Source organism: Mycetomoellerius zeteki, unplaced genomic scaffold, assembly GCF_001594055.1.
Source record: "Mycetomoellerius zeteki isolate Tzet28-1 unplaced genomic scaffold, Tzet1.0 scaffold64, whole genome shotgun sequence".
Lineage (NCBI taxonomy): Eukaryota > Metazoa > Arthropoda > Insecta > Hymenoptera > Formicidae > Mycetomoellerius > Mycetomoellerius zeteki.
In genome coordinates, this window is record NW_017257654.1 from 757,897 (window position 1) to 773,288 (window position 15,392).

The 15,392-nt window shown below is 31.9% G+C and overlaps 2 protein-coding genes across 3 annotated transcripts in view; one reads left to right on the plus strand and one right to left on the minus strand.

Moving 5' to 3' along the window:
* Positions 1 to 8,234: 8,234 nt before the first annotated feature.
* spab (space blanket) lies at positions 8,235 to 14,592 on the minus strand. 2 transcript variants are annotated; one of them, XM_018457520.1, is made up of 6 exons: positions 14,456 to 14,592; positions 12,406 to 12,595; positions 10,595 to 10,721; positions 10,234 to 10,383; positions 9,977 to 10,065; positions 8,235 to 9,679 (listed from the first exon to the last, which is right to left on the minus strand). In XM_018457520.1, exons 2-6 carry the CDS (start codon positions 12,565 to 12,567, stop codon positions 9,536 to 9,538), a joined length of 672 nt encoding a protein of 223 aa, XP_018313022.1. In that variant the 5' UTR covers positions 12,568 to 12,595; positions 14,456 to 14,592; the 3' UTR covers positions 8,235 to 9,535. The 2 variants fall into 2 exon arrangements, with proteins under 2 accessions (XP_018313022.1, XP_018313021.1); XM_018457519.1 differs by having other exon boundaries at positions 10,595 to 10,724.
* Positions 10,011 to 15,392, plus strand: part of LOC108728771 (neuropeptide Y-like) — a 99,536-nt gene continuing 94,154 nt past the window's right edge. The window contains exon 1 of the mRNA XM_018457521.1: positions 10,011 to 10,067. The gene's annotated coding sequence lies outside the window, so the exon portion shown is untranslated. The remainder of the gene's footprint in view (positions 10,068 to 15,392) is intronic.

The following is a 15,392-nucleotide window of genomic DNA, read 5'->3' on the forward strand; positions in this document are numbered from 1 at the left end:
TAAAAAATATTAGATAATTCTAAAATAATTAAAGTTTTCAGCTGACGTTTGCATAAATAAATTGATTTATATTAGTATTTCTGGAAAGTGTCCAAATTCGTATAAAAATTTCATCAGGGATGTAATTTAAATACAGTCCACTCGATACTAAAATACTTCGAAGCATATTTTGATTGGTCAATTAATAAAATTCTTTCTTCCGATTGGTCAATCAAAAGCTTCGAACATTTGTAGCGTCAAGTGGACCGCACCCATAGACCTTAGGTCTGTTCGTGTTGCTTGCACTTTTTGCACTCAGTATTTCTTCGCTTTCTCCATTTTCAACACGTACTACATATATATCTATCCCATTTTAAGTGCAAAATATATTTAGGAATTTCAAACAACGCGAACAGATCTCTTGTTTACATCGAGCACTTGATACGATTAGTAAAAGTGTTTTTTCACGTTAACGTTCGATGTTCATTTTTAGCGTTAAAACAGATCACGTAATAAAAATTAACAGAGTTGATAAAGACTAATGTTTTTTTTTTTTTTAAGAATAAAACATATTGTGTTTTTTCTTAAATATGTTTTTAATGCTTCAAATATGCTTTAAACAGTACTATAAAAAAAACATCAACTAAGCATGTTTTAAACTGTTTAAAACATGTTTTTTTACCAATCCTGAGCCTAATTCTACAATGTGCTCTTTGTTTCCTGTTTCTTGCTTTTTATCTTTTGCTTTTTTCCTCTTTGTGATCGTTTTATCGACAATTATATTTCTTGATATGTATTTTCTGTTTCTTCTGAAGTTCGTTAACGTTTATCTCGAGCAACAGAAAACCAAAAACGGGATAAGAGGCAAAAAGGAAAGATACGAAAAATAGTAAAAAGCAAGAAACAGGAAACAAAAAGCACATTGTAGAATAGGCTTGAAAATTAACGAATGTATCAAGCATCAATTTTGAACTTCGCGCGTTTTCGTATATCTTCGGAATTATTTTTATACCGCAATCATATTCATCTTTAATTTAGACTCATATGTTCATTTATTTTACATCAAACGTGAAATGCGTAACTGTTTAGAATTATCTAAACGCGTAAGAATTATCTAAATTTTTTATTGCATTAGATTGACTGCATTCAGCAGACTCAACAGTTTTGCAACCGTTTTGTGATTCATCGCGATTGAATTATACTTTTAGATTTAAAGGAATAGTCCTATCTCAGCGAAAAATCATAAAACGGTTGCAAAACTGTTGAATCTGCTGAACGCAACCATTTTATTAGAGTCCACAATAATAGCTCTTAGAGCGGTATTCATAGTCGATTCTTGTATTCAAGATCGTCTTAAGTACAGTCTTAAGATGTCACGAACCAATCAGAAGGTAACCGTATTAGCATCTTAAGACATTACTTAAGACGATCTTGAAATAAGAACGGACTATGAATACCGCCCTTAAATTGATTCACGTCGTATGAGAGTGAAGTTGGCCGCGCGACTTTCGAATTTCTTCCGTTACGTTCGAGATTCATTCGCGGAACGCTAGTCAACCCGAGTAAGTTATATTTGCGTGATCGTGTACTTTTTTCGCGTTAATATTTCTCGCGTCTCGATTCATCTCGATAGGAAGTAAGATATGTGTCGAGTGTACCGCGTGTATTTCGTCGAGTTTTGATTACAGCGAGCGATCGTAATTCACCGCTGTTTTCACGAATGTCGTGCGAACTGGTGCGAACGCCACGAAAGAGGCGCCATTGCGACGTAAGAGAGGCAGGAGGAGAAGGTGGCTCGGGGAGATATGGGACGATGGCAGAGGAATCGTATCATGAGTGAATTATTATTTGTTCATTCTTACGTGAAAATTATGTATACTCAGGGTTGGCAAACGTTACTTTTCAGTTACTTTGTCGTTACTTTTTATAGTAAACAATTTGATGACAATGTTGCAATTTTTTATGACGATAACGCTAACTAACTAAACGCTAAGGTTGTACTAAAGTTAGAAAAGTCACTTTGAAAAGTAACTTGTCACTATTATGCGTTACACCGAAAAAATTATAAGTATAACGCGTTACAAATTAGGAGTTATTTTTTTCAGTAATGAATGACTTTTTCAATCCATTACAAGTAACGATTGACTTTTCTAACTCTGATGTTAGCATTACCATCATAAAAAATTCACAATGTCATTATCAAATTGTTATTATAACAAGGTAACGATCAACAAAGTAACGCGTTACTTGCCAACCTTGTATATACTATACGTGTATATATACATATACATATATATACCACAAATATAGCAATAGGTTGCGCGTCGCATGTTCCAACATTTTCCAATATGCTCCTAACATAGCCCTTATTCACTCCAACGCGTTTGATAGAGTGAGTAGAAGCTATGGTAAGAGCATGTTGGAGCGTATTGGATCTTGCGACGCGAATAAACCTTAATATACGGTAACGCTGTCTATTAAAATAGCGCAAATCACTACAGGTTTGTTCGCGTCGCATGCTCCAACATGTTCCAATACGCTCCTATCATAGCTCTTATTTACTCCAACGCGTTTGATAGAGTGAGTAGAAGCTATGGTAGGAGCATGTTGGAGCATGTTGGAGCTTCCAACGTGAACAAACCTAAAGTGGCGCATTATTTTCAAAATAATTAAGATTATGCCGATACTTATGGGATACCATTAGGATGCTTTTTATTTATTGTCCATTTCTGCCAATATTATAATTAACTTTAATCTCGATTTAATTTACTCTATTTTTTTTCTAATTTTTAGGTCCGGTTCCACAAATATAAAAATATAAAAAATTAACTTTAATTTCTATCTATCTTTTAATTATAATTCTTACAACTAGAAAAAGATAAATAATAAATTAAATTAAGATTAAAGTTAATTTATATTATTAGAAACGAGCATTAATGACATAAATCGATACAAACATATCCATTCCATCTTTCTTAACATTCTGAAAGTAACAAAGATAGAATGACATTTCGATTTGTGTCACCAAATAGAAAGCACCCAACATAAACAGCCTTATTTATAGTTCATTGAAGGATGTTTGAATGCAATGAAATTTTTTTTAATGTCGATATCTAGTGCGAATAAAATCTGAATTATTTCTCCGACAACAGAAATCATTTTACAAAATATCCTTTAATATAATGTATATAAAATATGCATTAAATGTATATTATTTTGAAATGCTTGAAAGATTTTAATAAAATATTTAGAATATTTAAAAATGTCACATTAAATATATAAAATTATTAAATGTTATATTTTATAATATTATATAATATTTTGTATAATATTTTACATAATGTTTTATCATACATTGCAGAGTTACATTTACATCTTTATATTATCTTAGAATTGAAGAAGTTCATTTTTCAATCTTTACAAGCTCATATCTAAAAGAAAATTTTGTCTTGAAAGTTTGCAATTCTTTGTAATATCTAATCAAAGGGTGAATAAAAAAGATAATTATAAGCTCGAATAATTATAAGCTCGTGTTTGCGAAGTCAGCACGGCATTTTATTAATTTTCAAAAAATAATGATTGTTCCGGTAGCACTTTCCATTGTTCTACTGTTCTTTCAAAAATAACAAAATGTTCTGCATTTTTAACATAAAAAAACAAAAATAAAGAAATGCCGTGCTAACTTCACGTTCCAGCACTTGGCGGAAATGTGTCATACTGATTAATTTCAGCACTTCTGGCGCTAATTCTGAGTTGTTCTAATCGAGTTCTATACGAATAAATTATTATCAAAGGTTGTTATGCTTTATAAACATTTTTAAACAATTTTAACTATCGCTACCAGCACGTCACTTGGCGGAAATGTGTCGTGCTGATTAATTTCAGCATTTCTGGCGGTAGTTCTAAGTTGTTCTAATCGAGTTCTATACGAATAAATTATTATCAAAGGTTGTTCCACCTTAGAAACATTTTTATAATATTTTTAAAAATTATATTGAATTGCTTAATTATACAAGTTAGATTTGAAGATCATGAAACCATAAGGCGTGAAAATCGTAATATAAGATATTTCTAATATGAAATAACCTATGCTTCTACGTCACACTGAAAATCGTTGCTAAAGTATAAATGTTATTGTACAATAATAAAAAAGACAACCTGAATGAACAGCGAGTGCCTGTTTATGCGATGCTTGTTTCCAACTACCTGAAGACGAGTCCTAGGTACAATGTATCGCGTGCTCATTTTGTGCGCGCACTTGCTGTGTTTGTTTATATTTTAGAAACATTAAATAAAGTTTTTAAATTGCAATACTGATGTACTTTGCGTTTTACTATCGATTTCTCTAGGCATCTCATATTAGGAGCACAATTTTTTGACTTTACGATTTGCTCACTTTTTACATTTTTTTAATTAAAAAAAAATAACCTTTGATAATAATTTGTTAGTATAAAACTCGATCGGCACAACTCAAAACTACCGCCTACTAGAAGTGCTGAAATTAATCAGCACGACATATTTCCGCTAAGTGACGTGCTGGTAGTGATAATTAAAATTGTTTAAAAAATGTTTCTAAGGTGGAACAACTTTTGATAATAATTTGTTTGTATAGAACTCGATCCGAACAACTCAAAACTACTGCCAGAAGTGCTGAAATTAATCAGCACGACACATTTCCGCCAAGTGACGTGCTGGTAGCGATAGTTAAAATTGTTTAAAGAAATGTTTATAAGGCGGAACAATTTTTGATAATAATTTATTCGTATAAAACTTGAGCGGAACAAGTTAGAACTATTGTCAAGAATGCCCAAAATTATCGGGTCGACATGTTTCCGTAGAGTGCGAATATTCTAACCTGTTTAAAAATTATTAATTGTTGGAGTTTGTCCTGAAACTTCATATAATAATCAATTTAACTTAAAAGAAACGGGAATACTCGACAGATATCGTAATATTCGATGGCATCTGGTACTTTAGAGGAAGTTGAAATGCCGTGCTAGAACGTGAAGTTAGCACATTTCTTTATTTTTAATTTTTTGATATTAAAAATGCAGAATATTTTGTTATTTTTGAAAGAACAGTAGAACAATGAAAAGTGCTACTGGAACAATCATTATTTTTTGAAAATTAATAAAATGCCGTGCTAACTTCACAGACGCGCTCGAATATCGATTATCAGGGTTGGATAGTGCTAAGTTAAAAAGGCAAAAGTTAAGTTAAAAAGTTAATTAATTTTAACTTAACGTAGTTAAATTTTAGATTCTTAACTTTTTAACCTAATTTAGTTACATTTTATCGGCAACTATTAACTTTTAATGTGATTATTTTCAAGTCAGTCCTCAGACTGCGAGACAACACAATTGCGAGAGTATATAATGAGTATATAATTTAGTAATTTTATGTCTTTTATATTGTATAATTGTTACTTGTGAACAAAAATATCCAGTGATTCTTTAATAAATATGTCGAGAAAGAAAAAATACGAAAAATTATGTAAAATAGTCAAACTTTTTCTTTTTCTTTTTTTTATTATTCATTCGGACCAAATTTAACTTTTAACTTTTCAATTACTTTTTTTATTAATTTAACTTTTAATCCAATTAATTTTATTATGGATTAACTTGTATTTTAATTAAGTTAAATTTTCAAAGCTGTTAACTTAGTTAAAAAAAAAGTTAACTTACCTAACCCTGTCGATTATATGTATACATCAGCACATATTTTTGAGGAGAAAATACTTGATAGTCAAAAGGAGTGACAGAAATATATTCGGTTTATTTCATATGCACCATCGTGTATTTCACATTTAGCTATTAGAACTTTTTTTTTTAAGTATTGTAATTTTGAACGATACATTTACATATACGTCATAAACACATAAAGTTTTATGCTGGGATTAACTCTTTCGGCAGAGGTACTTTCGACTCAAGGCCAGACGGCCGAATATCTTTAAGAGATCTGCGACAGCTCGTATATGTGTATATGTTCGCCATCACTTTTGCGATCTGTGCTTTGTGAACATGCGTCTGAACTTCCTTACAAGGCAAAGACTCTTACAAGCTATGATATGTATCTTTTTTGTGTGCAGTTCACAATACTTCCTTAGTCCAGTTCCTTAGCCCGACTAATTAGTTTAGTAAGAGAAAGAAGATATCCAGGCAGAAACAACAGAGAGACTTTTGAGAAAACGTGCATATTTATATACACACACATATATATAGACATATATATATATACATGTATGTATATATATACATATTCCATCTAATTAAATTATATATAGATTATTATATATAACATATTTGCAGATATAATTATATAATATAATATTCTGTATCTATAAAGAGAAGATATGTCTTACAACATATGCCATAAATAATTTTATATTCAACATCTAGTAAGGAAACTTCTGTCTACATGCTTACGGAATAATGAAATTTTCGTTTAAAATATTTAATTTCATACACAGATAGATTAGATAAAAAAAATTGTTTTTAGGTCTAAAATATCTCACATTGAATGTTCATATTTTTCAGGAAATCCAAATTATAGCATTTGACTAACATTAGATTAAATAAAACGTATAAAGATAAGAAAAGACGCATAAATTGTAATTAAAATAGTAAATTTATATGATTAGGTCATCGATCCGCATTAACAAATAATTTTACATCTGTAATTTAAGACAAGAAGACAACCGCTTAAAATTATGAATAAAAAATCTCAGTTCATCTTTCAGAACATTACATATGTATGATACAGCAGGGCGGATATGTAAATGTGCGTATGTATGGATATATATAATATATATATGTATATTATTTTATAGGTATATGTACGCCTCTCGAGAAAATATATTATGTAAATATATAGAGCTTAAATATACATACGGATCGAAGATAAAAATATAATTTTTCAATAGGATAATATATCTTGTAATTAACATTCATATTTTATAGAATTCTCTTAAATGCATTAGGCATTTCGATATGTTTTGAGTTTTTTCTTACGCAGGTAGATTAACGTTTCAGGAAATATCGAGAGATAGTAGAAGATTGATAATATGTCTTCAGGGGACTCTCTTGGCGATTATAGCACCGGTGGCATGGAAAGCAACAGTTCGCTAAGAGCTTTTTCTTTCAAGACAAAGGACAGATTATTCTACGGATATTGAGATTAGAGCATTTTTGTCATTCTCTGTTTGCTGTTGTTGTTATTGTTATTGTTGTTGTGTTGTTATATGCGAATGTGATTTCAAGAAACTCTTAACATTGCGCCTCCCACGATTACATTTAAAACATCGTGCAATCATTCTGAAACGATTATTATTTAACATTATACTTTTTCTGACCACAGTAACGATTAATATTATAATGAATTTTTCCACAGAGTAATGTTTCACATAACAATAGCCACAGATAATATATATCGTATATTTAATATTACGATTTCATTAGTACAGTTAATAGAGCGATTTCCGCGATATTATTACTCGACAAAGAGCGATTTCCGCGATTTTTAATAACTTCTGCTTTTTAATACTTGCTTGGAATTTTATTTTTTTTTTTTAAACGAACAATACGCACACTTATATTTGCCACTAAGAGTTAAAAGTGTCTCTTTTCCTTCGTCATTGTATATTTGTATATTTATATATAACGCTATATCTCTGAATATAATATAGCAGAGAAAAATGTTTCCCTCTTTGATATGTATCGTTTATAGAGTAATAATCCTCCTACATTCTAAAATGTGTCATTTTTCAACACAACGTGACTTAGATAACGATATACACACCGACGGTGCGCGAAGTTCTTTTTGGAGAAGGGTTGGGATAAATGTATTCGACATAGAGTCGAGTTAAACGTCTAAGTACGTCTAATTTAAGGATAAACTCGAAACATCGATTGAATTATAAGGTACTTGCGCCTCTTTCAGCTCTCTTCCCCCAGTAGAAAATACTTCTCCATCATTAAAACCTGAATGACACCTCGCGTTTCTTGCGATGTCCGCCGGACGACCGTTCGTATAATGAGAAAGAAAAATAAATACTTCGATCTGTGCGTTTGAATAATTAACGGGATGTGCAATGGCGGACTTACGGATAACCGATTTCTTGGAGCTTATATAGGGACCTGTGTATTACTGAATTTTCCCAAATCGTTCAGCTGATTTATGACTGTTTATATGCTTGTAACATTCATATTTCAGCAACAACGTGGAAAACGTTTTCGTAATATTGAAAATATTATTTAGCTTGCTAGAAATGTTATTTCTTATTTTATTTGAGTCTTAAATCCGCCATTGCAGACGACTTCTTTCGTCATGTCCTGCTGGCATTTCGACTCACTGGAATCACTCAAGAACTCCAATTAAAGATGTAAGTCAACTTGCAATCGTTGACGATACTTTTGTTCCTTTTAACTGCACTTCCTTCATTTTGTTATTCAAAATTGCGAAATATGCATTTCACAAACAGTATAGAAATTCAAAGCGCTTTCCAAAAAAAATCCAAAAGACATCTCAAATTTAGGGAATGTCTCTTTTAGATTTTGATTGGATCATTTTCATTTTAATATAATATTTTAATTTTGTGTTAGAAGCGCTTTTCGTATATCATCTTCTTTTTGCGTAAGATTATTTTTGTTATTATAAAATTAACAAATTTTAAATCAATTTTGATTTTATGATACGCAGTGAAAATGTATGAAAATGCAGTTGAAAGCACAGTCTTTTACAATTTAATTATCGTTCACGGTATCGACATTGAAATTTCTCGCATTGAGGAAAATCTCGTTTGCAATGCAACCACATTGTTGTGTCAGTGGTCATGATCTGTTATTCTATTGCTTCGAAAATTCTCGAAAGATAGACTTTATCATTTGAAATATCCTACAGATTAGCATAACGAGAATATCATTGATTAATAGAATAAAATAGTCAATGTTGACACTGCGACGATAACAAGGACTTTACTTTTCCCTTTGTGCACGCCTCTCGTTTATTATATCTTATTTCTATGACCATGACTTATCGCGAACAATTAAGTGCTTCATTAAACTTTCTCTACTAATTCGAAAGAAAAGCTCAACCGGTAGACCGATAGATAAACCTTCTTTCGAGCTTTTCTCTACACCTTAGTTTTATATCATTAAGAAACATCTTTGTCGAACGGCGCTTTTAAACATCAGCGCACTTTCCTTATCGTAACTACGCTAGCGTGTCCCTTATCCCTAGAGACCTATAAGACGGCTTACTATGATATGTGTATAGGTTTGTCAGTCGCGCTATATTCGAAGAAGAAACATCCTCGAAGTAACATCTCCCCGAGTAATATTTAATTCCACTTTTGTCGCACGCTATCATACTTTCCGGTGTATCGTGGCATGGAGTAGAGTTAGGACTTGGAAGGAGATTGAATGTAATGTCGAATCGACAGACTTAGACCTAAGTATCTTCACAACGACTAAAGAAAGATTTGATTTTCTCGTAGCTTATCTTATATACTGTATGTTATCTTATATACTTCCCATCCGTTGTGACAACGCGCGAGCGTTTAGGCGAATGGCATCCGCTTGAATAGGCGGTTGCCCTGTCCAGTGATCCGTTTCTCGCCGGAAGTATATTGGATCACGGACTTTATTTGATCCGTCGCTACCGGGCCGATGCAGACCAGAGGATCCTTGAAGTACGAGCAAACCTGCCGAGATTTTTTCATTATTAAAATTACATAAAATAAGATTTTTCCATCGTCAGAATTATATAAAACGAGATTTTTCCATTGTTAGATTTATAAAACGATCGTTCTACTTGACAAGATATTTAAAATGATTTATATTCACGGAACAGTATTATAAGATATTTCTTTTCACATACACAAAACACTCCGTTAAAGAAATGAAATTTTTCGAACACGTTTCTTAAAATTTTAGATGTAACTATGTTTTACAATTTATCTTGCAATTTATTTTATATACTAATAGATACTTATTGTTACCTTTCTAGGAGTTTGTCGGTGTCGCCTTTGTAATTGGCAGCACAGTCCACGGCTGATATCACACTCGCTTGACATAGTGCACTCCTCATCTGTAAGTACATTACATTTGCTTGATAGAATCTTTTCATGATTTTAAAGAACAGTGTATTTAAGCAAAAAGATCATCATGTTATTAAAATTTTTTCGCTTTGATATTATCGTGTCTTATTGTTCTGCTTGGATATATTTTAAAAGAGAATATACACTTGTCAACGCACTGTATAATTTGTTTGAAGTGGTCGGCGGTTGACACGATTTTGTTTCCCGTCCAGGCATTTCGGCACACATTAAGCCAGTTTCGCAATCGCTATCCCGTCTGCAAAGCTCGCCTTGTTTCATACCAAAATCGAAAACACATGTTCCAACAACTGAAACATTAAACTCGTGATTATTTCCTTACAAAACGAAAAGAATGAGAAATAACTCAGGAAACAAATTGACGTTATTTGTCGTCATTTTAATGTTCAAATGTCGTCAAAAACGTACCAGCTTGTTTCCCAAAAAGAGCTTTATTAGTTTTAATTGAACAAGTTTTAATTAATTAATAGGAACTTTCAATTGTGAGATATTTTGATTTACCTCCATCGAGATTTACACAAATGGAACCTGGGCAACAGTGATCATTATACACGCATTTTCTCTCGTAGCAAGGTTCTTCCGTTGGTTCAACTCCTTCATATATACCGCCATATCCTTCCTGAATTGACTGCTTTATTTAAAATACAAATTATATTTTAAGATCCTAAATGCATTATTTAGAATTGAATACATTTAACAATTTTAAAATTACGAAATAATTTGTCAAGAAACATTAGAAGTGGGATGGTAAAAACAATTGTCATTTTCTCTTCAATCAATAATTAAATGGAATAGAATTATTTGTTGAAATTGCTTCGAAAACTGTAAGAAACAGTAGCTTGTTTTTTTCTTTCTTGATTTCAATTTATTTAATCATTTATTTCTAACTTACATCCGTAACTTCGATGAATCATTGTTACGTGTATCCTGTAATGCTTTTCTTTCGTTTTTCTTGATCGCAGATCAAGTGTGAGTTAAATGATAATACATTTGATATCTTCTTGCTAGATTAAATTTATTTATATATTTTTGTTTAGAATATTTTGCAAATTCATTGTTCTTTACACAAAAGAATATATAAGTAAAATAATGATAAACATGGCCGTGTTTTGATATACACGGCCAGTACTAAAAATATATAATTTATGTTACACGTATATTATAGATTTTCAGTACTGATAACGTACGTACATACATCGGAACGTGGCCTATATAAGAAGCATATATAATAAAGAGAATATATATGAGTAAAAAAATGTTACTGCATAATTCCATTCCATTTAATAATAAATGAAATTTTCCAGGGCTTGATTATACACGTGGCGAAGAGAATTAATCTTCCTGAGTTAATGTGAAATAAATAAAGTTGCAATTGAAACGTGCGCAGATATTTATCGGGCTTGAGTATTCCCAGAAGTTATAATTCTACTACAGTTGAAACGTAGTAGTTTCTATAGTAGCAGTAATTTCACAAATATCGGTGTACGGAAGCAGCTCTGTTCAATCTCCAGATCGCAATTTCGCGGTTAATTCTTTGCGACCGGGGAAATGTGAAATAAACAGAGCTGCTGGAGAATTCTTCTCGCGGTTACTGAAGCACAAGTGCACGCAGCTCGAAAATGAAGTATCGATCGTGCGTGACCTGTATTGCGGCATGGTGTTGCTAATTAAATCAAATAATAAAAAGTTCAAACGGCGTTTAAAAAAACTCGGAAGGACATCTAGGTAAACTTGCAAGTACTTTAGATTTTTATCAGTATCTACGTCTGAAATATATTATGTGAAGAGTGTTTAAAAGAGGTTAAAGTAATTTTTGAACTTTTATTTAGTCGTCCAGATTATTAAAAGAAGTTTAAAGAATATCTAAAAAATTAAGGGAGACACTGTTGAATTTTTATCTTCGACATCTAACAATAAGATATATTTAAAGAGCACTTGAAAAATTAAAGCCACGTAATTTACAGTCTGTTCTTATTTCAAATCCGTCTTAAGTCATTATACTTAAGATGCTAATTCGGCTATGACATCTCGAGATTATACTTAAAACGATTTTAAATAGCAAGAATCGACTACGAATACCTGCTTATAATATTTTGGGGGCTTTTAGATGCTTGGATTTTCAGCGGATATCTGAATATCTTCAGGGTTTTTATCTTTGACGTTTAAAATATATGTGAAGGACGTTTGAAAGATTGAAATATAGTTTATATATAAGTTTTTACAACTTTCTTGTAAAATGTGATTATCACTTGATCACAATGATCGCGAGATATAAAACTGTTACTTTTCCAAGGACAAGTCGCTTTACTTACTTGTAATAATCCAGGACGGTTCATGTAGCCTCCATGACTGCCATAACCGAGATTAGACAGCATTTCAGGACTAAAGCGGTTGAAAAGGCCACCCCATGCCTCAACACCGATGTAAGCCGTGTTTGCTACAAGCACTAACGTTATCACCGCACACGCCTTCATGCTGTTAGAGATGTACTGATCTTCGGTTCTATAATCATCCGAGAGAGAAAGGGTGCTCATATCGCGTTAAAATCATTGAAATTTATCAGAGAAAACTCGGCGTAATTGCACATTATTGAAAAGTGAACGTTAATTTATTACATATTATTGCGTGAATATTTACAAATGCATTATGCGTATAACTATTCCAAAATAATTAAAAATATTATTTATGAGAGTATTTTTTCTAAGTGTGTCATTTACATTTTATAAATTTAACAATATAAGTATTCAGAAATTTCCAAAGCATTTTGAAATCTTTTTTTTTTTCTAATTCATTACCAGAGTCAGGAAGTAAATTTAATTTTTTCATTACGTAAATTTTTTTACTGTTTTAAAACTGTGACTGACAGTAATGTATTTTAAAACTACATTTGTCTAAAAGTTTCTACGTAAAACTAGATTATATTTACGATGCAGCTTACAAAGATAAGGACAAAACCAGAACATTTAAATTGCAAAGCAGGATAAGAAGGAATTTGTTACCGTTTAGACTGGAATGAATTTCGCTCGATTTTCTCTTCCTTGCACCTCTTACGAGTATATTTTATTTCCGTGTTGTTTATCCCGACTGTTTTTGTTGCAAGCAGCGATCCGTAAGACGCAGTTAGCCGTTAGCATCGAACTCGTTTTACATGATGGCTTATCATATCAAATGCCGGTGATGTAATGCTTTTACTATACTTTTCTCAAAGCGATCTTTTTACGGCTAGTGCGATTTCATAATGCAAAAACCGATAAGAGCATTCTTCATGCAAAGTCATCGATGTTATTATTACTTATTTTTTCTTTCGTAATTTCATATCTTTAATTTATTTCTTATGTTACACTAATTAGTAAGGTTCACTAAAGTTTATTAAGATTCACTAAAGTATTAGTAAGCTTTATTGCAGCTCAGGGTCTGAAATGCTAGGAAAATCTATGATATACATGTATTTTCATATGTGACATTCTTCGAGAATAAGCCCCTGATTCTGCATGCTAATAAGCTGTGATGGTATTAATTAAACGATTAATATTTATAAATACGTTTAAAAGCAATCGACTGTATTCGTTTAATATGAATATTTAAATTATAATTAATATCTATTTATATTTACATTACAATTAATTAATATTTGTATTGCAATTAATGATATGACAGGCACTTTTCTTTCAAAGAAAATTGTTTTATATAATCATATAAGAAGATTAAATGCGTCAGCATTTAATTGTTTGTAAAATATGGAAAATATGGAAAAATGTAACGAGTTATGTTCATATTCTATTTATAGTCAAGGATATATAATAATTTATGATTAGCATATGAAATGAATTGCATCAGGTCAATACTAGCAATAACCTCAAATACATAATCGATAATTCGCGTTTCATCATCCCTCTTATCTTTTTTCACCTGTGATGAAATTTATTTGCTATATTTAGTGAATATCATTTATATATAAATGGATATAGCTAAAATAATAATTAATACGTTTAATGCAAAATTTCAATTAATTTAATTTATCCGATTTCTATAGCTCAAATTATCCTTTAATATATTAAACAATTAAACCACAACCTTAGATCAGAAAAATATTTAAACACTGTTTTTATGTATTTTAACTTCGAATCTATAAATCAATTTATTCTATTTTAATTGTGTTTTAACCCACTTTAACGATAACTGCTTTATCTAGAAAAAAATATTGAGAATGTGTCTTAACATCAAGGACAAGCTTCGAAAAATACAACATGCAGGACGCTCCGGTTCTAAAACATTCATGCAATGTCTACAATATTATGACACATCTACAATATTATGAACATCAGAAGTGCCCCTTCTATTAACAAGCCATGAGTCACTTACGAAAAGTTCTTGCGCCCTGGCTCAGCTTGCCTGGAACGCCTTTACACCTCGGCCGGGCAGGATTAGCTACCCCTCGCTAGGTGCACACAAGCTCAACAAGTCCTCGGTGGAGTTTGCTGGAGGACTGAGTCCGTGCTGTGCTCGCTTCGGCAATCTATACTTCTACGTCGTTCCGGTTACCGTCACACGGGCGCAAATACACAGTGACGCATGCGCCACCCGCTGCCGGCCCGTCTTCTTCTCTTTTTTTCGTACCACCCTATTGCGACCTACGTGACATTTTGTTCATTCAGATCTTTTGCTGCCTATTGAGTGAAATAGTTGGCCGAAGGAGCCACTCGAACAAATAAACCATTCGCATCCGAGGCTATTCATTTCCTAAGTTCGGAGCTGCCATATGCAAAATTCTCTGCCAAACACCCGAAGAAAATTGTTGAATCAACAACCTACTATTACTGGCTGATTTGACAATAACGTATGATCGAGTGCAATAATGATACAATGAACCATTGATTTTTAATTAAATAAAGTTTTTGTTGATATTTGATAAAAAATCTAGATACAGTACTCTTTTTGCTACTCGTGCGAAAAAGAAAAAATCCACAGTTTTACAATGCTTTGAATGCAATTTTTTTACAATCGGATTCGCACGCACAGATTAACTTCTTTCACAAATTATAATATCACGATCCTTTGGGATACCGTTTTCGTTGGGAAACAACTTCAGAAATTGCGATGTTCTTTAATATCCGGAAGAACAAGCAGCGTACGTTCTGCGAAAGGTCAGAGATAATAAGTAATCTCGCTCGTCCGAACCTGACTTTGTGGGGGAGGTCCTTTGTATGAGAGAGAGAGAGAGAGATGCAGAATTTTTCTGGTTCTTAGTGCCCATTGTTATATTTATCTCAACTTGAGATTCTCAAAACGTATTCCCGAC